General features: G+C 47.2%; 1 protein-coding gene across 3 annotated transcripts in view; it reads right to left on the reverse strand.

Moving 5' to 3' along the window:
• Positions 1–23,030, reverse strand: part of SSH2 (slingshot protein phosphatase 2) — a 303,023-nt gene that overhangs the window by 60,000 nt on the left and 219,993 nt on the right. Inside the window, exon 1 of one of the 3 annotated variants that reach the window (XM_075335232.1) lies at positions 7,405–7,742. The exons of the other annotated variants lie outside the window; for them this stretch is intronic. Within the exon in view, the coding sequence (XP_075191347.1) occupies positions 7,405–7,589 (185 nt within the window). The 5' untranslated portion in view covers positions 7,590–7,742. Of the gene's footprint in view, positions 1–7,404; positions 7,743–23,030 lie in introns of those variants that run through there. 3 annotated transcript variants of the gene reach the window in all.

Genomic DNA, 23,030 nt, shown 5'->3' on the forward strand with positions numbered 1-23,030 from the left:
ACTCCTGCGTACAGAGGTATTCTCCCCAGGAGCATTGCTTCCAGTGAATATTTCCATTCACATGGAGGTCGGCAGCCTGTCTGCTATACTGCACAGTGGATATGCAGCTATCCCTGCTAGCCTATGTGAGCCCTCTTCCTGGGCATAGTGCGATGAGCTTTAGCTACTGTGCCAAATACATCCCTGGCTATGTTAGATCAGAGGGGTTCGGCCGTTTGTGGCCACCAGAACTGGACCCCTAGACGTAACAACTTTATATAGCACAGTTATGGAGCCATCACCTAAAACGTTCCCTGGCAGTGGCAAAATAGCCGAGTCCTTTTGACCAGTTTGATATGCATTATTATTCCAGTAAATGAAAAATTTAATTAGCATTAAAAGGATGGTGAGGATGTAAACCTTTCATAAGATTGTTCTGCAGGCCAAAAACTTTTGGCCAGAAACCATTCTAAAAAGGTAGCGTAATATGCAGAGTTATCTGCTGAAGATGAAGGTGGTCTTCAGGAGAACAAAGCAATACTGTACTTGCCTTAAGGCCCCGTCACACTAAGCAACATCGCTAGCAACATCGCTGCTAACGAACAACTTTTGTGACGTTGCTAGCGATGTTGCTGTGTGTGACATCCAGCAACAACCTGGCCCCTGCTGTGAGGTCGTTGGTTGTTGCTGAATGTCCTGGGCCATTTTTTAGTTGTTGCTGTCCTGCTGTGAAGCACAGATCGCTGTGTGTGACAGCGAGACAGCAACAACTAAATGTGCAGGCAGCAGGAGCCGGCTTCTGCGGAGGCTGGTAACCACGGTAAACATCGGGTAACCAAGAAGCCCTGTCCTTGGTTACCCGATATTTACCTTTGTTACCAGCCTCAGCCGCTCTCACTGTCAGTGCCGGCTCCTGCTCTGTGCACATGTAGCTGCAGGACACATCGGGTTAATTAACCCGATGTGTGCTGTAGCTAGGAGAGCAGGGAGCCAGCGCTAAGCGGTGTGTGCGGCTCCCTGCTCTGTGCACATGTAGCTGCAGGACACATCGGGTTAATTAACCCGATGTGTGCTGTAGCTAGGAGAGCAGGGAGCCAGCGCTAAGCGGTGTGTGCGGCTCCCTGCTCTGTGCACATGTAGCTGCAGCACACATCGGGTAATTAACCCGATGTGTGCTGTAACTAGGAGAGCAGGGAGCCAGCGCTCAGTGTGCGCTGCTCCCTGCTCTCTGCACGTGTAGCTCCGTGCGCTGGTAACCAAGGTAAATATCGGGTTGGTTACCCGATATTTACCTTAGTTACCAAGCGCAGCATCTTCCACGCGGCGCTGGGGGCTGGTCACTGGTTGCTGGTGAGCTCACCAGCAACTCGTGTAGCGACGCTCCAGCGATCCCTGCCAGGTCAGGTTGCTGGTGGGATCGCTGGAGCGTCGCAGTGTGACATCTCACCAGCAACCTCCTAGCAACTTACCAGCGATCCCTATCGTAGTTGGGATCGCTGGTAAGTTGCTTAGTGTGACTGGACCTTTACCCATCATCTTTGGCTAAAAGGGGAAAACCAACCAGGATTTGTCTATTCAGTCAAAATGCCCATTGGAAACCACAAGACAATTTTCTGAACAGACTTTTTTTTTGTGTGAGGGACCTTGAAGTTCAAGCTATATCCACCAAGTGTTTCTATGATGTCTTGGCCTAAACATTGCCACCTAAAATCCAACCAAACAAAGATAATCAGCAGGTTACCTGGATACTGAAGGCAGGGAAGGCCAAAGTAAAGAGTAAAATAACCCCGCTTGTATTGTTGCGAGACAAATAGGAGTCTGCAGTTGGGTAAACCCAGCAATTAGCCCGGCTTATACCTACTGGCCTCAGGTCAAGTCTAGACTACACAGAGCAGCACCTGCAGTCCTATGTAAAATGCTGACAACTTGTGATACAACCTTGAGTTGTTCCAAGGTGGAAAGTTTGGCAGAGCTACGTCAGGGAGGTAAGAGTAGCAACATTTTTGGCTGGAAGTGGCTTCTGCCCCTCTCCCCATCTCCCTCACAAAGCTTGTACACTTTCCCACTATACAGGAAGTCTGCTGCTACAAAAGTATCTAAGAAGAGAAATATTCCACAAAAGAATGTGCTGCTGGTTTACAAATAAACAGGAAGCCGATGGAAGATAAGAGCGGAACAGTGTGAGAGGACACTGCCGCATGTATCCGAGCTACTGACCGAGGATACCAGTGTCCTGACGAAGGTCGGCTCCTGGGAGGGAGCGGTGTAATCTAAGGTGAGGCCACGAGCCAGGATTTATAGGATGCAGAAAGTCAGGATATTTTATATAGCTGACAAAACAAAGACCATGATAATAAATGGTCCACAGATCACAATTAGGGGTGCTTCACACACAGCGAGCTCGCTGCCGAGATCGCTGCTGAGTCACGCTTTTTGTGACGCAGCAGTGACCTCATTAGCGATCTCGCTGTGTGTGACAATGAGCAGCGATCTGGCCCCTGCTGCGAGATCGCTGCTCGTTACACACAGCCCTGGTTCGTTTTCTTCAAAGGCGCTCTCCCACTGTGACACACACATCGCTGTGTGTGACAGCGAGAGAGCGACAAATGAAGCGAGCAGGGAGCAGGAGCCGGCGTCTGACAGCTGAGGTAAGCTGTAACCAAGATAAACATCGGGTAACCAAGGTGGTTACCCGATATTTACCTTAGTTACCAGCCTCTGCAGCTCTCACGCTGCCTGTGCTGCCGGCTCCGGCTCTCTGCACATGTAGCTGCAGTACACATCAGGTTAATTAACCCAATGTGTACTGTAGCTAGGAGAGCAGGGAGCCAGCGCTAAGCAGTGTGCGCGGCTCCCTGCTCTCTGCACATGTAGCTGCATTACACATCGGGTTAATTAACCCGATGTGTACTGTAGCTAGGAGACCAAAGCTAAGCGGTGTGCGCTGGTAACTAATGTAAACATCGGGTAACCATACCCGATGTTTACCTTAGTTACCAGTGTGCGCAGCTTCCAGACGCCGGCTCCGTGCAAGCGCAGCGTCGCTTGCACGTCGCTGCTGGCTGGGGGCTGGTCACTGGTCGCTGGTGAGATCTGCCTGTTTGACAGCTCACCAGCGACCATGTAGCGATGCAGCAGCGATCCTGACCAGGTCAGATCGCTGGTCGGATCGCTGATGCATCGCTAAAGTGTGAAGGCACCCTTACACCGGTAACACATTTAGGCCATGTGTACACACTGCGGTTTTTGATACAGTTGCCAGAAAGCTCCATGTGTATCTTTCTGCCAGAAAAGTCAATGAGAATTCTTAAGTGTTGTGCGCACATTGCTTATTTTTTCCTTGCAGATTTGGTGCAGAAAATAATCTGCAGCATGTCAATTGTTGGTGTGATTTTGCCTGCATTTTTCAGCCCTTCCACCCATTGACTTCATTAAGGAGGACGCATTGGGGTGTGGGGGAGGGGGGGAGGTTTCATCCAGAAAATTTCTGCAACAAATACTCAGTGGGTGCACACAGCCTTAAAAGGGGTTGTCCACTACTTTTATATTGTTGGCCTATCCTTAGGATAGGTCATTAATGTCTGAGGCATCTGACACCCCTGCCAATCAGCTGTTTTCGGTCCCAGCGATGGCAGACAAACTTTCTGTTCCAGTGCTGTTCCGTCTTCGGATACCGGCCTCGACCGGGTACTGCACATCTGCCTCCTATTGATCAAGACATTGATGACCTAGCCCAAGGATAGGCTATCAAAGTTATCAAAGTAAAAGTAGTGAACAACCCCTTTACTGTCAGTACTTGCACAGAATATCAAAAACCCATCATATGCCAACTAGTCAACTATGCCAACATCAGATGCCAACTAGTCCTGTGCTCAGTTAGAAAGCAATAGTGATAGACAGAGCACAATGGCATAGCAGAGCATTTCTCACTTAGGAGGGCTGGTCATATTACATAGCTAGCCCATTGATTTCAATGGAAACCATGCAATACTCTTACTTCATCAATTGTAGTGCTGCATGGGAGTTTAACATTTGCCACTGTTTTATGCAGCAGATCCTCAGCGATCACAAGGGGGCTTGAGGTAGGACATAATATTAGCAGATTATAATATAAAGGCTCCCACTAGCAAACCGAAATAGTCCAATCACGAGTCACGATGGAGATGATGGGAACTACATGAACCGCACTTCTGCCGATACTTGACGTCTGGTGCAGTCACGCAGCAGGACATCCTGTTTCCAGAAGAAAATGCCAGGAGTCCAGCAGAAAATTGCTATGTTTAAAACAGAACATCTGAGTGAAATAGTGGAGCAATGGACACGCTTCCAGGTAGTATTTATGGAGTGTCAGGAAGAGGGAACAATCTGCTTCTTCCATTTAAGAAGGGCCCATAAAAGCACACACAATACGGACACTGCTCGGCGCTTTATTGTGCAGCACAGGCTTGTGAAAAGTGTAAAGTGCAAGTGATTGCTGCACTCAAAATTATAGCACGGGAACAGGCCCTCTGCCGACACCAGCAGGAGTCAAAGCTAAAAATATATACAATAAAACAATACATTACTTCTATATACACACTGTAAATATAAGGAGCCGCTCTGGGCCTCTGTTGCACTAGACCTTTGCTGTACACAAGAATGAGACAAATACAGCCATTGAGCAGCATTCTGTATCAATAGGAGCTTGTAGCAAGATTGCCTGAAGTGGGCATGAGGCTTGTACAAGATCTATTGTCCTATGTACGAAACTATGTGCCCCAGGGACGCGCTCCCTAGGAGGTGACATAAGGAGGGAGAATAAGTGATAGATAATAAGACCCCAAGGCTACACCGTCCTATAATCACTTTATTTTGCACATTATGGATCAGCACCTCCATTATCTGCCGCAGACATGATGGAACAGTCTGGATTAGCTCTCTCTTCTTCTTAGGGGTACTTCTCACATAGCGAGATCGCTGCTCAGTCACGGTTTTTGTGACGCACCAGTGACCTGATTAGCGATCTCGCTGTGTTTGACACTGAGCAGGGATCTGGCCCCTGCTGAGAGATCGCTGCTAGTTACACACAGTGCTGGTTCGTTTTTTAGTTGTTGCTCTCCCGCTGTGAAGCACACATCGCTGTGTATGACAGCGAGAGAGCAACAATCCTGAATGTGCAGGGAGCCGGCTTCTGACAGCCTGCGGTAAGCTGTAACCAAGGTAAATATCGGGTAACCAAGGGAAACCCTTTCTTGGTTACCCGATATTTACATTAGTTACTAGCACCGCCGCTCTCAGGCTGCCAGCTCCCTGCACATGTAGCTGCAGTACAGATCGGGTAAATAAGCACAGCGGTTTGCTTATTAACCCGATGTGTACTGTGGCTAGGAGTGCAGGGAGCCGGCGCAAGCTGTGTGCGCTGGTAACAAAGGTAAATATCGGGTAACAAGCGCTTGGTTACCCGATGTTTACCGTGGTTACCAGTGTCCGCAGCTTCCAGACGCCGGCTCCCTGCAAGCGCAGCATCGCTGCCACGTCGCTGCTGGCTGGGGGCTGATCACTGGTCGTTGGGGAGATCTGCCTGTTTGACAGCTCACCAGCGACCATGTAGCAATGCAGCAGCGATCCTGACCAGGTCAGATCGCTGGTGGGATCGCTGCTGCATCGCTAAAGTGTGACGCTACCCTTATCTTCATGGATGCAACACCGATAAAAGTAACTTCCCTGTGATGGCCACATTCCCTGGTCTGGTCCAGCACACACAATAGGAGACAGTGCTGGATGGCGGATCCTTGGAAAGAAACCTCGGAGCAATCACTGTACGGTACACTGTCCTAATGACGGCAAGGTTCTCCAAGTTGTGATCACCCAGCCGTAATCTCCAAGATTACAGATCACCCAGCCGTAATCCCCAGATCACAGACAGATCAATAAGACATAAGATTTTTAAGTAGAAAAAGCTTCTATTTTGAGAATATTTGGAGTTTTTCCTTTCCCTGGAGCATCTTTTGCAGCCTCCTGATTGGACGGTGCTTTGATTGGAGCAAATTTCCATCAGGATCAAACACGTGAAATGCATTTTTTTTCTTTTCTCATGAAGAGTTTTTCAAAACCTCTTTGTGAAAAGAAAAACAAAGTCCCAAAACTCATGAACAGCACAAGTGGATGCAACATAGAAATCAATAGTTAGAATTCCAGGCAATAATCAGGAAAATTTTGATCAAACAGATAAGCAAACCAGATCACTACTGAACTACATCACCAACCAGATCAATGCAGATCACCAACCAGATCATCAAAGTAGATCACTAACCAGAGAGCAGATCATAATGGGAACCAGAGCACAGATCAGCCATCACTAACCAGATCCCTGATCACTAGCCTAATGCATTGTTGACAGGACCCACTTATCATGCAGACAAGTTTGCCCCAGTGCTGAGCAGGGCACTTCGGGGCGCTCCTTTGCAGAACACTTGGGGGCACTTGCTCGCAGGACACTTGCTCACTGTGGCACTGTCTGGCAGGACACCTGGGGCACTTGCTCATTGGGGTCACTTGTTGGTAGGACACTTGCTTACAGGACACTTTGGGACACTTGGGGTCACTCGCATGACATTTGGAGGAACTCGCTGCCAGGACACTTTCAAACAGGACACTCGGGGGCCCTCGCCAGCAGGACACTCGGGGGCCCTCGCCCGCAGGACACTCGGGGGGCCCTCGCCCGCAGGACACTCGGGGGGCACTCGCCCGCAGGACACTCGGGGGGCACTCGCCCGCAGGACACTCGGGGGGCACTCGCCCGCAGGACACTCGGGGGGCACTCGCCCGCAGGACACTCGGGGGGCACTCGCCCGCAGGACACTCGGGGGGCACTCGCCCGCAGGACACTCGGGGGGCACTCGCCCGCAGGACACTCGGGGGGCACTCGCCCGCAGGACACTCGGGGGGCACTCGCCCGCAGCAGGACACTCGGGGAGCACTCGCCCGCAGCAGGACACTCGGGGAGCACTCGCCCGCAGCAGGACACTCGGGGGCACTCGCCCGCAGCAGGACACTCGGGGGCACTCGCCCGCAGCAGGACACTCGGGGGCACTCGCCCGCAGCAGGACACTCGGGGGCACTCGCCCGCAGCAGGACACTCGGGGGCACTCGCCCGCAGCAGGACACTCGGGGGCACTCGCCCGCAGCAGGACACTCGGGGGCACTCGCCCGCAGCAGGACACTCGGGGGCACTCGCCCGCAGCAGGACACTCGGGGGCACTCGCCCGCAGGACACTCGGGGGGCACTCGCCCGCAGGACACTCGGGGGGCACTCGCCCGCAGGACACTCGGGGGGCACTCGCCCGCAGGACAATCGGGGGGCACTCGCCCGCAGGACACTCGGGGGGCACTCGCCCGCAGGACACTCAGGGGCACTCGCTCGCAGACACTTGCTCGCTTACTTACAGCTGGTTGATGGTGTTCTGGGAGATCACGGCATTTTCGGAGAAGTGCGGGATCATCTTCCCCCCGCAGATCGCACACAGGTGGCCACTTCCTTCCTGCCCGTCCCCGGGGTCCGTGCTGCTCACTGTCATGGGGACCGGTCCTGCAGCGCTGCCCGCCCTGCTCTGCCCACAGCGGCGGCACATAGGCTCAGCGGCTGCCGCGCTCCTGATGGTGGTCACACGTGTGTGCGCTCACTGCTGGCCGCCTGCGGGGCGCTGCACAGGGGCAGGATCATGTCCGAGCAGAGCCCCGAGCCGACCTGCCAGCCTGAGCCCGGCACACTGCACACTGCGCTTCCTGCCGTCCCGGCTCCAGCTGCCGACTGCCGCGCATGCGCAGCTCACTACCACTCTCTCACCTCCAGGGTGACAGGATTCACTACCACCACTATCATTACTACTATACTCCACCGCTGTCCCTACAGGGCTCATCTACACACTCTATAGAACTTGGCATAAATGAGTCCTTCAATGGAGGGGAATGAAGACTATTGCAACCACAAATCTTCCCAGTACTCGGGACGATGCTGAAGTTGGTTTCTTATTCGTCAGTTTCTTATTCGGCAATTTAGTTTTTTCAGTTTTTTATGCATTTATCAACAAAAATGACACATGACAATAATAAAATACAATGCACTGATGAGCCCTAATATACATACACTCAAAACCAGCTGCGAAAATGATAAAACTGGCAAAAAAATGGGCACCAAAGTATGTTAGTGAAAGGGTTAAATGGCTTTGGGCCACTGATCTAACACCACAATTACCTATCTAGTGATGCCCCTAATCAAACTCAAGTGTCTCCAGCCTGGCCCAAAGGGGTTCTGGGCATCAAAACTGGCATCAAAGTGGGCACACAGCCAATTTTCACAGATTTGAATAAGTAACCAGTGTTTTTGAGGGGTTAAATGGCTTTGGGCCACTGATCTCACACCACATTTACATACCTAGGGATGCCACACATCAAATTCAGATCACTCCAGCCTGGCCCAAACAGGTTCTGGGCATCAGAACTGGCATCAAAGTGGGCAAAACCCACTTTTCACAGATTTGAATAAGTAACCAGTGTTTTTGAGGCGTTAAATGGCTTTGGGCCACTGATCTGACACCACATTTACATACCTAGTGATGCCACACATCAAATTCAGATCACTTTAGCCTGGCCCAAACAGGTTCTGGGCATCAGAACTGGCATCAAAGTGGGCAAAACCCACTTTTCACAGATTTGAATAAGTAACCAGTGTTTTTGAGGGGTTAAATGGCTTTGGGCCACTGATTTCGCACCACATTTACATACCTAGGGATGTCCCACATCAAAATCAGATCACTCCAGCCTGGCCCAAACAGGTTCTGGGCAGCAGAACTGGCATCAAAGTGGGCAAAACCCCAGTTTTCACAGATTTGAAAAAGTAACCAGTGTTTTTGAGGGGTTAAATGGCTTTGGGCCACTGATCTCACACCACATTTACATACCTAGTGATGCCACACATCAAACTCAGATCACTCCAGCCTGGCCCAAACAGGTTCTGGGCATCAGAACTGGCATCAAAGTGGGCAAAACCCCAGTTTTCACAGATTTGAATAAGTAACCAGTGTTTTTGAGGGGTTAAATGGCTTTGGGCCACTGATTTCGCACCACATTTACATACCTAGGGATGTCCCACATCAAAATCAGATCACTCCAGCCTGGCCCAAACAGGTTCTGGGCATCAGAACTGGCATCAACGTGGTAAAAATCCCAGTTTTCACAGATTTGAATAAGTAACTGGTGTTTTTGAAGGGTTAAATGGCTTTGGGCCACTGATCTGACACCACATTTACATACCTAGTAATGCCACACATCAAATTCAGATCACTTTAGCCTGGCCCAAACAGGTTCTGGGCATCAGAACTGGCATCAAAGTGGTAAAAATCCCAGTTTTCACAGATTTGAAAAAGTAACCAGTGTTTTTGAGGGGTTAAATGGCTTTGGGCCACTGATTTCACACCACATTTACATACCTAGTGATGACACACATCAAATTCAGATCACTCCAGCCTGTTTGGGCCAGGCTGGAGTGATCTGAATTTTATGTGTGTCATCACTAGGTATGTAAATGTGGTGTGAGATCAGTGGCCCAAAGCCATTTAACCCCTCAAAAACACTGGTTACTTATTCAAATCTGTGAAAACTGGGATTTTTACCACTTTGATGCCAGTTCTGATGCCCAGAACCTGTTTGGGCCAGGCTGAAGTGATCTGAATTTGATGTGTGGCATCACTAGGTATGTAAATGTGGTGTAGATCAGTGGCCCAAAGCCATTTAACCCTTCAAAAACACCAGTTACTTATTCAAATCTGTGAAAACTGGGATTTTTACCACTTTGATGCCAGTTCTGATGCCCAGATCCTGTTTGGGCCAGGCTGGAGTGATCTGAATTTTATGTGTGGCATCACTAGGTATGTAAATGTGGTGTGAGGTCAGTGGCCCAAAGCCATTTAACCCCTCAAAAACACTGGTTACTTATTCAAATCTGTGAAAACTGGGGTTTTGCCCACTTTGATGCCAGTTCTGATGCCCAGAACCTGTTTGGGCCAGGCTAAAGTGATCTGAATTTGATGTATGGCATCACTAGGTATGTAAATGTGGTGTGAGATCAGTGGCCCAAAGCCATTTAACCCCTCAAAAACACTGGTTACTTATTCAAATCTGTGAAAACTGGGTTTTTGCCCACTTTGATGCCAGTTCTGATGCCCAGAACCTGTTTGGGCCAGGCTGAAGTGATCTGAATTTGATGTGTGGCATCACTAGGTATGTAAATGTGGTGTGAGATCAGTGGCCCAAAGCCATTTAACCCTTCAAAAACACCAGTTACTTATTCAAATCTGTGAAAACTGGGATTTTTACCACTTTGATGCCAGTTCTGATGCCCAGATCCTGTTTGGGCCAGGCTGGAGTGATCTGAATTTTATGTGTGGCATCACTAGGTATGTAAATGTGGTGTGAGGTCAGTGGCCCAAAGCCATTTAACCCCTCAAAAACACTGGTTACTTATTCAAATCTGTGAAAACTGGGGTTTTGCCCATTTTGATGCCAGTTCTGATGCCCAGAACCTGTTTGGGCCAGGCTGGAATGATCTGAATTTGATGTGTGGCATCACTAGGTATGTAAATGTGGTGTGAGGTCAGTGGCCCAAAGCCATTTAACCCCTCAAAAACACTGGTTACTTATTCAAATCTGTGAAAAGTGGGTTTTGCCCACTTTGATGCCAGTTCTGATGCCCAGAACCTGTTTGGGCCAGGCTGGAGTGATCTGAATTTGATGTGTGGCATCACTAGGTATGTAAATGTGGTGTGAGGTCAGTGGCCCAAAGCCATTTAACTCCTCAAAAACACTGGTTACTTATTCAAATCTGTGAAAACTGGGGTTTTGCCCACTTTGATGCCAGTTCTGATGCCCAGAACCTGTTTGGGCCAGGCTAAAGTGATCTGAATTTGATGTGTGGCATCACTACGTATGTAAATGTGGTGTGAGATTAGTGGCCCAAAGCCATTTAACCCCTCAAAAACACTGGTTACTTATTCAAATCTGTGAAAACTGGGTTTTTGCCCACTTTGATGCCAGTTCTGTTGCCCAGAACCTGTTTGGGCCAGGCTGAAGTGATCTGAATTTGATGTGTGGCATCACTAGGTATGTAAATGTGGTGTGAGATCAGTGGCCCAAAGCCATTTAACCCCTCAAAAACACTGGTTACTTATTCAAATCTGTGAAAATTGGGGTTTTGCCCACTTTGATGCCAGTTCTGATGCCCAGAACCTGTTTGGTCCAGGCTAAAGTGATCTGAATTTTATGTGTGTCATCACTAGGTATGTAAATGTGGTGTGAGATCAGTGGTGCAAAGCCATTTAACCCCTCAAAAACACCAGTTACTTATTCAAATCTGTGAAAACTGGGGTTTTGCCCACTTTGATGCCAGTTCTGATGCCCAGAACCTGTTTGGGCCAGGCTAAAGTGATCTGAATTTGATGTGTGGCATCACTAGGTATGTAAATGTGGTGTGAGATCAGTGGCCCAAAGCCATTTAACCCCTCAAAAACACTGGTTACTTATTCAAATCTGTGAAAACTGGGTTTTTGCCCACTTTGATGCCAGTTCTGATGCCCAGAACCTGTTTGGGCCAGGCTAAAGTGATCTGAATTTGATGTGTGGCATCACTAGGTATGTAAATGTGGTGTAGATCAGTGGCCCAAAGCCATTTAACCCTTCAAAAACACCAGTTACTTATTCAAATCTGTGAAAACTGGGATTTTTACCACTTTGATGCCAGTTCTGATGCCCAGATTCTGTTTGGGCCAGGCTGGAGTGATCTGAATTTTATGTGTGGCATCACTAGGTATGTAAATGTGGTGTGAGGTCAGTGGCCCAAAGCCATTTAACCCCTCAAAAACACTGGTTACTTATTCAAATCTGTGAAAACTGGGGTTTTGCCCATTTTGATGCCAGTTCTGATGCCCAGAACCTGTTTGGGCCAGGCTGGAGTGATCTGAATTTGATGTGTGGCATCACTAGGTATGTAAATGTGGTGTGAGATCAGTGGCCCAAAGCCATTTAACCCCTCAAAAACACCAGTTACTTATTCAAATCTGTGAAAACTGGGGTTTTGCCCACTTTGATGCCAGTTCTGATGCCCAGAACCTGTTTGGGCCAGGCTAAAGTGATCTGAATTTGATGTATGGCATCACTAGGTATGTAAATGTGGTGTGAGATCAGTGGCCCAAAGCCATTTAACCCCTCAAAAACACTGGTTACTTATTCAAATCTGTGAAAACTGGGTTTTTGCCCACTTTGATGCCAGTTCTGATGCCCAGAACCTGTTTGGGCCAGGCTGAAGTGATCTGAATTTGATGTGTGGCATCACTAGGTATGTAAATGTGGTGTGAGATCAGTGGCCCAAAGCCATTTAACCCTTCAAAAACACCAGTTACTTATTCAAATCTGTGAAAACTGGGATTTTTACCACTTTGATGCCAGTTCTGATGCCCAGATCCTGTTTGGGCCAGGCTGGAGTGATCTGAATTTTATGTGTGGCATCACTAGGTATGTAAATGTGGTGTGAGGTCAGTGGCCCAAAGCCATTTAACCCCTCAAAAACACTGGTTACTTATTCAAATCTGTGAAAACTGGGGTTTTGCCCATTTTGATGCCAGTTCTGATGCCCAGAACCTGTTTGGGCCAGGCTGGAGTGATCTGAATTTGATGTGTGGCATCACTAGGTATGTAAATGTGGTGTCAGATCAGTGGCCCAAAGCCATTTAACCCCTCAAAAACACTGGTTACTTATTCAAATCTGTGAAAAGTGGGTTTTGCCCACTTTGATGCCAGTTCTGATGCCCAGAACCTGTTTGGGCCAGGCTGGAGTGATCTGAATTTGATGTGTGGCATCACTAGGTATGTAAATGTGGTGTGAGGTCAGTGGCCCAAAGCCATTTAACCCCTCAAAAACACTGGTTACTTATTCAAATCTGTGAAAAGTGGGTTTTGCCCACTTTGATGCCAGTTCTGATGCCCAGAACCTGTTTGGGCCAGGCTGGAGTGATCTGAATTTGATGTGTGGCATCACTAGGTATGTAAATGTGGTGTGAGGTCAGTGGCCCAAAGCCATTTAACTCCTCAAAAACACTGGTTACTTATTCAAATCTGTGAAAACTGGGGTTTTGCCCACTTTGATGCCAGTTCTGATGCCCAGAACCTGTTTGGGCCAGGCTAAAGTGATCTGAATTTGATGTGTGGCATCACTACGTATGTAAATGTGGTGTGAGATTAGTGGCCCAAAGCCATTTAACCCCTCAAAAACACTGGTTACTTATTCAAATCTGTGAAAACTGGGTTTTTGCCCACTTTGATGCCAGTTCTGTTGCCCAGAACCTGTTTGGGCCAGGCTGAAGTGATCTGAATTTGATGTGTGGCATCACTAGGTATGTAAATGTGGTGTGAGATCAGTGGCCCAAAGCCATTTAACCCCTCAAAAACACTGGTTACTTATTCAAATCTGTGAAAATTGGGGTTTTGCCCACTTTGATGCCAGTTCTGATGCCCAGAACCTGTTTGGGCCAGGCTAAAGTGATCTGAATTTGATGTGTGGCATCACTAGGTATGTAAATGTGGTGTGAGATCAGTGGCCCAAAGCCATTTAACCCCTCAAAAACACTGGTTACTTATTCAAATCTGTGAAAACTGGGTTTTTGCCCACTTTGATGCCAGTTCTGATGCCCAGAACCTGTTTGGGCCAGGCTAAAGTGATCTGAATTTGATGTGTGGCATCACTAGGTATGTAAATGTGGTGTAGATCAGTGGCCCAAAGCCATTTAACCCTTCAAAAACACCAGTTACTTATTCAAATCTGTGAAAACTGGGATTTTTACCACTTTGATGCCAGTTCTGATGCCCAGATTCTGTTTGGGCCAGGCTGGAGTGATCTGAATTTTATGTGTGGCATCACTAGGTATGTAAATGTGGTGTGAGGTCAGTGGCCCAAAGCCATTTAACCCCTCAAAAACACTGGTTACTTATTCAAATCTGTGAAAACTGGGGTTTTGCCCATTTTGATGCCAGTTCTGATGCCCAGAACCTGTTTGGGCCAGGCTGGAGTGATCTGAATTTGATGTGTGGCATCACTAGGTATGTAAATGTGGTGTGAGATCAGTGGCCCAAAGCCATTTAACCCCTCAAAAACACCAGTTACTTATTCAAATCTGTGAAAACTGGGGTTTTGCCCACTTTGATGCCAGTTCTGATGCCCAGAACCTGTTTGGGCCAGGCTAAAGTGATCTGAATTTGATGTGTGGCATCACTAGGTATGTAAATGTGGTGTGAGATCAGTGGCCCAAAGCCATTTAACCCCTCAAAAACACTGGTTACTTATTCAAATCTGTGAAAACTGGGTTTTTGCCCACTTTGATGCCAGTTCTGATGCCCAGAACCTGTTTGGGCCAGGCTGAAGTTATCTGAATTTGATGTGTGGCATCACTAGGTATGTAAATGTGGTGTGAGATCAGTGGCCCAAAGCCATTTAACCCTTCAAAAACACCAGTTACTTATTCAAATCTGTGAAAACTGGGATTTTTACCACTTTGATGCCAGTTCTGATGCCCAGAACCTGTTTGGGCCAGGCTGGAGTGATCTGAATTTGATGTGTGGCATCACTAGGTATGTAAATGTGGTGTCAGATCAGTGGCCCAAAGCCATTTAACTCCTCAAAAACACTGGTTACTTATTCAAATCTGTGAAAACTGGGGTTTTGCCCACTTTGATGCCAGTTCTGATGCCCAGAACCTGTTTGGGCCAGGCTAATGTGATCTGAATTTGATGTGTGGCATCACTAGGTATGTAAATGTGGTGTGAGATCAGTGGCCCAAAGCCATTTAACCCCTCAAAAACACTGGTTACTTATTCAAATCTGTGAAAACTGGGTTTTTGCCCACTTTGATGCCAGTTCTGTTGCCCAGAACCTGTTTGGGCCAGGCTGAAGTGATCTGAATTTGATGTGTGGCATCACTAGGTATGTAAATGTGGTGTGAGATCAGTGGCCCAAAGCCATTTAACCCCTCAAAAACACTGGTTACTTATTCAAATCTGTGAAAATTGGGGTTTTGCCCACTTTGATGCCAGTTCTGATGCCCAGAACCTGTTTGGTCCAGGCTAAAGTGATCTGAATTTTATGTGTGTCATCACTAGGTATGTAAATGTGGTGTGAGATCAGTGGTGCAAAGCCATTTAACCCCTCAAAAACACCAGTTACTTATTCAAATCTGTGAAAACTGGGGTTTTGCCCACTTTGATGCCAGTTCTGATGCCCAGAACCTGTTTGGGCCAGGCTAAAGTGATCTGAATTTGATGTGTGGCATCACTAGGTATGTAAATGTGGTGTGAGATCAGTGGCCCAAAGCCATTTAACCCCTCAAAAACACTGGTTACTTATTCAAATCTGTGAAAACTGGGTTTTTGCCCACTTTGATGCCAGTTCTGATGCCCAGAACCTGTTTGGGCCAGGCTGAAGTGATCTGAATTTGATGTGTGGCATCACTAGGTATGTAAATGTGGTGTAGATCAGTGGCCCAAAGCCATTTAACCCTTCAAAAACACCAGTTACTTATTCAAATCTGTGAAAACTGGGATTTTTACCACTTTGATGCCAGTTCTGATGCCCAGATCCTGTTTGGGCCAGGCTGGAGTGATCTGAATTTGATGTGTGGCATCACTAGGTATGTAAATGTGGTGTCAGATCAGTGGCCCAAAGCCATTTAACCCCTCAAAAACACTGGTTACTTATTCAAATCTGTGAAAACTGGGGTTTTGCCCATTTTGATGCCAGTTCTGATGCCCAGAACCTGTTTGGGCCAGGCTGGAGTGATCTGAATTTGATGTGTGGCATCACTAGGTATGTAAATGTGGTGTCAGATCAGTGGCCCAAAGCCATTTAACCCCTCAAAAACACTGGTTACTTATTCAAATCTGTGAAAAGTGGGTTTTGCCCACTTTGATGCCAGTTCTGATGCCCAGAACCTGTTTGGGCCAGGCTGGAGTGATCTGAATTTGATGTGTGGCATCACTAGGTATGTAAATGTGGTGTGAGGTCAGTGGCCCAAAGCCATTTAACCCCTCAAAAACACTGGTTACTTATTCAAATCTGTGAAAAGTGGGTTTTGCCCACTTTGATGCCAGTTCTGATGACCAGAACCTGTTTGGGCCAGGCTGGAGTGATCTGAATTTGATGTGTGGCATCACTAGGTATGTAAATGTGGTGTGAGGTCAGTGGCCCAAAGCCATTTAACTCCTCAAAAACACTGGTTACTTATTCAAATCTGTGAAAACTGGGGTTTTGCCCACTTTGATGCCAGTTCTGATGCCCAGAACCTGTTTGGGCCAGGCTAAAGTGATCTGAATTTGATGTGTGGCATCACTACGTATGTAAATGTGGTGTGAGATTAGTGGCCCAAAGCCATTTAACCCCTCAAAAACACTGGTTACTTATTCAAATCTGTGAAAACTGGGTTTTTGCCCACTTTGATGCCAGTTCTGTTGCCCAGAACCTGTTTGGGCCAGGCTGAAGTGATCTGAATTTGATGTGTGGCATCACTAGGTATGTAAATGTGGTGTGAGATCAGTGGCCCAAAGCCATTTAACCCCTCAAAAACACTGGTTACTTATTCAAATCTGTGAAAATTGGGGTTTTGCCCACTTTGATGCCAGTTCTGATGCCCAGAACCTGTTTGGTCCAGGCTAAAGTGATCTGAATTTTATGTGTGTCATCACTAGGTATGTAAATGTGGTGTGAGATCAGTGGTGCAAAGCCATTTAACCCCTCAAAAACACCAGTTACTTATTCAAATCTGTGAAAACTGGGGTTTTGCCCACTTTGATGCCAGTTCTGATGCCCAGAACCTGTTTGGGCCAGGCTGGAGTGATCTGAGTTTGATGTGTGGCATCACTAGGTATGTAAATGTGGTGTGAGATCAGTGGCCCAAAGCCATTTAACCCCTCAAAAACACCAGTTACTTATTCAAATCTGTGAAAACTGGGGTTTTGCCCACTTTGATGCCAGTTCTGATGCCCAGAACCTGTTTGGGCCAGGCTAAAGTGATCTGAATTTGATGTGTGGCATCACTAGGTATGTAAATGTGGTGTGAGATCAGTGGCCCAAAGCCATTTAACCCCTCAAAAACACTGGTTACTTATTCAAATCTGTGAAAACTGGGTTTTTGCCCACTTTGATGCCAGTTCTGATGCCCAGAACCTGTTTGGGCCAGGCTGAAGTGATCTGAATTTGATGTGTGGCATCACTAGGTATGTAAATGTGGTGTGAGATCAGTGGCCCAAAGCCATTTAACCCTTCAAAAACACCAGTTACTTATTCAAATCTGTGAAAACTGGGATTTTTACCACTTTGATGCCAGTTCTGATGCCCAGATCCTGTTTGGGCCAGGCTGGAGTGATCTGAATTTTATGTGTGGCATCACTAGGTATGTAAATGTGGTGTGAGGTCAGTGGCCCAAAGCCATTTAACCCCTCAAAAACACTGGTTACTTATTCAAATCTGTGAAAACTGGGGTTTTGCCCATTTTGATGCCAGTTCTGATGCCCAGAACCTGTTTGGGCCAGGCTGGAGTGATCTGAATTTGATGTGTGGCATCACTAGGTATGTAAATGTGGTGTCAGATCAGTGGCCCAAAGCCATTTAACCCCTCAAAAACACTGGTTACTTATTCAAATCTGTGAAAAGTGGGTTTTGCCCACTTTGATGCCAGTTCTGATGCCCAGAACCTGTTTGGGCCAGGCTGGAGTGATCTGAATTTGATGTGTGGCATCACTAGGTATGTAAATGTGGTGTGAGGTCAGTGGCCCAAAGCCATTTAACCCCTCAAAAACACTGGTTACTTATTCAAATCTGTGAAAAGTGGGTTTTGCCCACTTTGATGCCAGTTCTGATGCCCAGAACCTGTTTGGGCCAGGCTGGAGTGATCTGAATTTGATGTGTGGCATCACTAGGTATGTAAATGTGGTGTGAGGTCAGTGGCCCAAAGCCATTTAACTCCTCAAAAACACTGGTTACTTATTCAAATCTGTGAAAACTGGGGTTTTGCCCACTTTGATGCCAGTTCTGATGCCCAGAACCTGTTTGGGCCAGGCTAAAGTGATCTGAATTTGATGTGTGGCATCACTACGTATGTAAATGTGGTGTGAGATTAGTGGCCCAAAGCCATTTAACCCCTCAAAAACACTGGTTACTTATTCAAATCTGTGAAAACTGGGTTTTTGCCCACTTTGATGCCAGTTCTGTTGCCCAGAACCTGTTTGGGCCAGGCTGAAGTGATCTGAATTTGATGTGTGGCATCACTAGGTATGTAAATGTGGTGTGAGATCAGTGGCCCAAAGCCATTTAACCCCTCAAAAACACTGGTTACTTATTCAAATCTGTGAAAATTGGGGTTTTGCCCACTTTGATGCCAGTTCTGATGCCCAGAACCTGTTTGGGCCAGGCTGGAGAGATCTGAATTTGATGTGTGGCATCACTAGGTATGTAAATGTGGTGTGAGGTCAGTGGCCCAAAGCCATTTAACCCCTCAAAAACACTGGTTACTTATTCAAATCTGTGAAAACTGGGATTTTTACCACTTTGATGCCAGTTCTGATGCCCAGAACCTGTTTGGGCCAGGCTGGAGTGATCTGAATTTGATGTGTGGCATCACTAGGTATGTAAATGTGGTGTGAGATCAGTGGCCCAAAGCCATTTAACCCCTCAAAAACACTGGTTACTTATTCAAATCTGTGAAAACTGGGATTTTTACCACTTTGATGCCAGTTCTGATGCCCAGAACCTGTTTGGGCCAGGCTGGAGTGATCTGAATTTGATGTGTGGCATCACTAGGTATGTAAGTGTGGTGTCAGATCAGTGGCCCAAAGCCATTTAACCCCTCAAAAACACTGGTCACTTATTCAAATCTGTGAAAACTGGGGTTTTGCCCACTTTGATGCCAGTTCTGATACCCAGAACCTGTTTGGGCCAGGCTAAAGTGATCTGAATTTGATGTGTGGCATCACTAGGTATGTAAATGTGGTGTGAGATTAGTGGCCCAAAGCCATTTAACCCCTCAAAAACACCAGTTACTTATTCAAATCTGTGAAAACTGGGGTTTTGCCCACTTTGATGCCAGTTCTGATGCCCAGAACCTGTTTGGGCCAGGCTAAAGTGATCTGAATTTGATGTGTGGCATCACTAGGTATGTAAATGTGGTGTGAGATCAGTGGCCCAAAGCCATTTAACCCCTCAAAAACACTGGTTACTTATTCAAATCTGTGAAAACTGGGTTTTTGCCCACTTTGATGCCAGTTCTGATGCCCAGAACCTGTTTGGGCCAGGCTAAAGTGATCTGAATTTGATGTGTGGCATCACTAGGTATGTAAATGTGGTGTGAGATCAGTGGCCCAAAGCCATTTAACCCTTCAAAAACACCAGTTACTTATTCAAATCTGTGAAAACTGGGATTTTTACCACTTTGATGCCAGTTCTGATGCCCAGAACCTGTTTGGGCCAGGCTGAAGTGATCTGAATTTGATGTGTGGCATCACTAGGTATGTAAATGTGGTGTGAGATCAGTGGCCCAAAGCCATTTAACCCCTCAAAAACACTGGTTACTTATTCAAATCTGTGAAAACTGGGGTTTTGCCCACTTTGATGCCAGTTCTGATGCCCAGAACCTGTTTGGGCCAGGCTGTAGTGATCTGAATTTGATGTGTGGCATCACTAGGTATGTAAATGTGGTGTCAGATCAGTGGCCCAAAGCCATTTAACCCCTCAAAAACACTGGTTACTTATTCAAATCTGTGAAAACTGGGGTTTTGCCCACTTTGATGCCAGTTCTGATGCCCAGAACCTGTTTGGGCCAGGCTGTAGTGATCTGAATTTGATGTGTGGCATCACTAGATATGTAAATGCGGTGTGAGATCAGTGGCCCAAAGCCATTTAACCCCTCAAAAACACCAGTTACTTATTCAAATCTGTGAAAATTGGCTGTGTGCCCACTTTGATGCCAGTTTTGATGCCCAGAACCCCTTTGGGCCAGGCTGGAGACACTTGAGTTTGATTAGAGGCATCACTAGATATGCAATTTTGGTGTTAGATCAGTGGCCCAAAGCCATTTAACCCTTTCACTAACATACTTTGGTGCCCACTTTGATGCCCATTTTTTTGCCAGTTTTATCATTTTCGCAGCTGGTTTTGAGTGTATGTATATTAGGGCTCATCAGTGCATTGTATTTTATTATTGTCATGTGTCATTTTTGTTGATAAATGCATAAAAAACTGAAAAATCTAAATTGCCGAATAAGAAACTGACGAATAAGAAACCAACTTCAGCCCCGAATAAGAAACTGGACGAATAAGAAACCAATTTCAGCATCGTGTACTCGGGTGCATGATGAGATTCAGAGGTGCCCAAAGAGAGCCATTTGTACAAAAGTCACACAACCCCCATAGGCCATCCACCAACAGCACGGGTGGGCACGCTGAGTTTTGTGTGTAGATTTTCCCCATAGCTTTTCATTAGCAGCAAAAATAAAAAAAATAAATAAAAAATAAATAATCAAAACATACTCTACATAAATTTTAGTGCCTTTCTGCTGGAGAAACACAAAATCAGCATGTAATCCGCACAGGAGTACCGTATTGTTCGTTTTATAAGACGCACCCCAAATATAGAGATAATAAAAGTAAAAAAATAAAAAATGGAGGGGTGCATAATATACTCCGATGGGGTCTTACCGTAGGTGGGCAACAGCAGTGGTGAAGCGGGGGTCACAGGAGGCTGCAGTGGGGCTGGCTGCAGTGGGGCTGGCTGCAGTGGGGCTGGCTGCAGTGGGGCCGGCCGCAGTGGGGCCGGCCGCAGTGGGGCCGGCCGCAGTGGGGCCGGCCGCAGTGGGGCCGGCCGCAGTGGGGCCGGCCGCAGTGGGGCCGGCCGCAGTGGGGCCGGCCGCAGTGGGGCCGGCCGCAGTGGGGCCGGCCGCGCTGGCTATGTGGAACAGGGCAGTGCGGGTGTGAGATGCTCTGTCAGCAGTGTGATCTTCAAATAATGCCCCACGGAAGCGGCGCCTGCATAAATGACAATCCGAGAGCTCCATCTGCGCACACGCCGACTCCTGGCGGCATTATTTGAAGATCACACTGCTGACAGAGCATCTCTCCCCAGCACTGCCTTGCTCCACACAGCACCCACCGCAGCCAGCACAGCCCCACACCGCCGCCAGAGCATCTCACCCGCCACAGCCAGAACAGCCTTGCACCGCCAGAGCATCTCACCCGCTGCAGCCAGCACAGCCCCACCGACAGCATCTCACCCAGCAGCCAGCACAGCGCCCATTCCCCATTCTCCACCTCCTGGTAAGCTACATTCGAATTTTAAAGATGCACCCCTCATTTTCCTCCCACATTTTTGGGAGGAAAAGTGTGTCTTATAATCCGAAAAATACAGTATATAAAGTTTTGCCAAATCCAAATATCAGGTAATAAAAACAAAGCAACTTTGTATAAAACATGGCACCAATCCCCAAAAAAACGCAGCATCAAGAGCCCACTTAAAACAAAAAAAAATAATAATTATATATAAATAAATAAATATATATTGCAAGTAATCTCAGTTACATAATAGGTAAAGAATTTCTGCAGCATCAAAAACTGAAGAAAAGCTCATTGCGGGAAAGTATCACACACACTTTTTGGGAAAAACACCACTGAGGATTATGATGCAGATTTAAAAGGCAAAGACCACATGACTAGATCCAGGAGAGGGACCAGTGAGGATTTGCTTCACATTCCACATTCACTTTTTGGACAATACTGCACCAAAATCTGTGCACCCAAAGGAACACTGGTGCGACCTCTGGATATACTCTCAATCAGCATAATGAGTACTTTGAAGGTCCTTATGAAGATCAGTGGGTTTGAGTGTCAAGTCCCCCCACCAACCCACCTCCCGACTGATCGGGACAACAATGGTGGGCAGATGGGCTGCCTCAAAGGGTTTGATCCAAATATCATTTTTCAATAGATATTAAATACAATTTACATAACTTCACTGATACAAGGAGTACAGCTTCATTATATGGATGTCTGTGCTTCTGCAAAACTGTCCAAAAATACTGCTGCCTTTACTGGCGGTAGCAGGGCTGGAGAAGTCTCAACTTTTTGGGCAACTCTCTGCTGTGGACATATTGCTGGGTCACTAATAAAAGTAAAATTGGCTTCTGAAGTGGCCAAACCGGTTCCCACATTGTACAGCATTACGTCCTTTCTGTAGGGAATTACATAAACCCAGATTCTTTGTTGTATAATAATTATCAGAATCGTATTCCAGAACATGCAGCGAGTTCAGCTATTTCAATAGTTCATCTGTGGGTAAACAACAATGCCCGCTGAAAACATGCATGCTCCGCAGAGCCAGAAGTGCATGAATATGGGGGAAATAGACAAGCTTGTGTCTGGTCGACAGCTTGTTAGGGTACATGGCCACCCTAAAAGGGACTGTCAGCACAGAATGACTGTTCAAACCAAGCTCGGTGCACTATGGAGGGGCCAAAAATGTAGGTGCAACGTCCTGCCTACTTGTTCTCCATTTATCTCTGCTGTATGAAGCTAGAGCTGTCAATCAAAGAAGGTGGGGGGGGGTGAAGACAGAAGAAAAGCAAGCAGGTGGGACAGTGCACTTAAATATTTGGTGAGGCACGGAGCGCCTGTACTTGATTTGAACAGTCATTCTGTGCCAACAAGGTCCCTTTACATAGCAGAGCTCATCAGCTGTGTTCAGGAGCGCACGGCTCCTCTGTCTTCCTACTTCCCGGGGACGGTGCGCTTTTGAAGATGGACAGTCTAGCCACTGGTCTGACCTGTGTGCTCTCCCAGGCTTCTTCCCCATCGGAGGAGTGCCTGACAGCCTCTGAGCGACAATTGCAAGAGTGCACGCCTTGCCTAAGAAACCAGCCACTTCAAATACAATTATTATTATTAATTATTATAGCGCCATTTATTCCATGGCGCTTTACAAGTGAAAGAGGGT

Source organism: Anomaloglossus baeobatrachus, chromosome 2 (genome assembly GCF_048569485.1).
Source record: "Anomaloglossus baeobatrachus isolate aAnoBae1 chromosome 2, aAnoBae1.hap1, whole genome shotgun sequence".
Taxonomy (NCBI): domain Eukaryota; kingdom Metazoa; phylum Chordata; class Amphibia; order Anura; family Aromobatidae; genus Anomaloglossus; species Anomaloglossus baeobatrachus.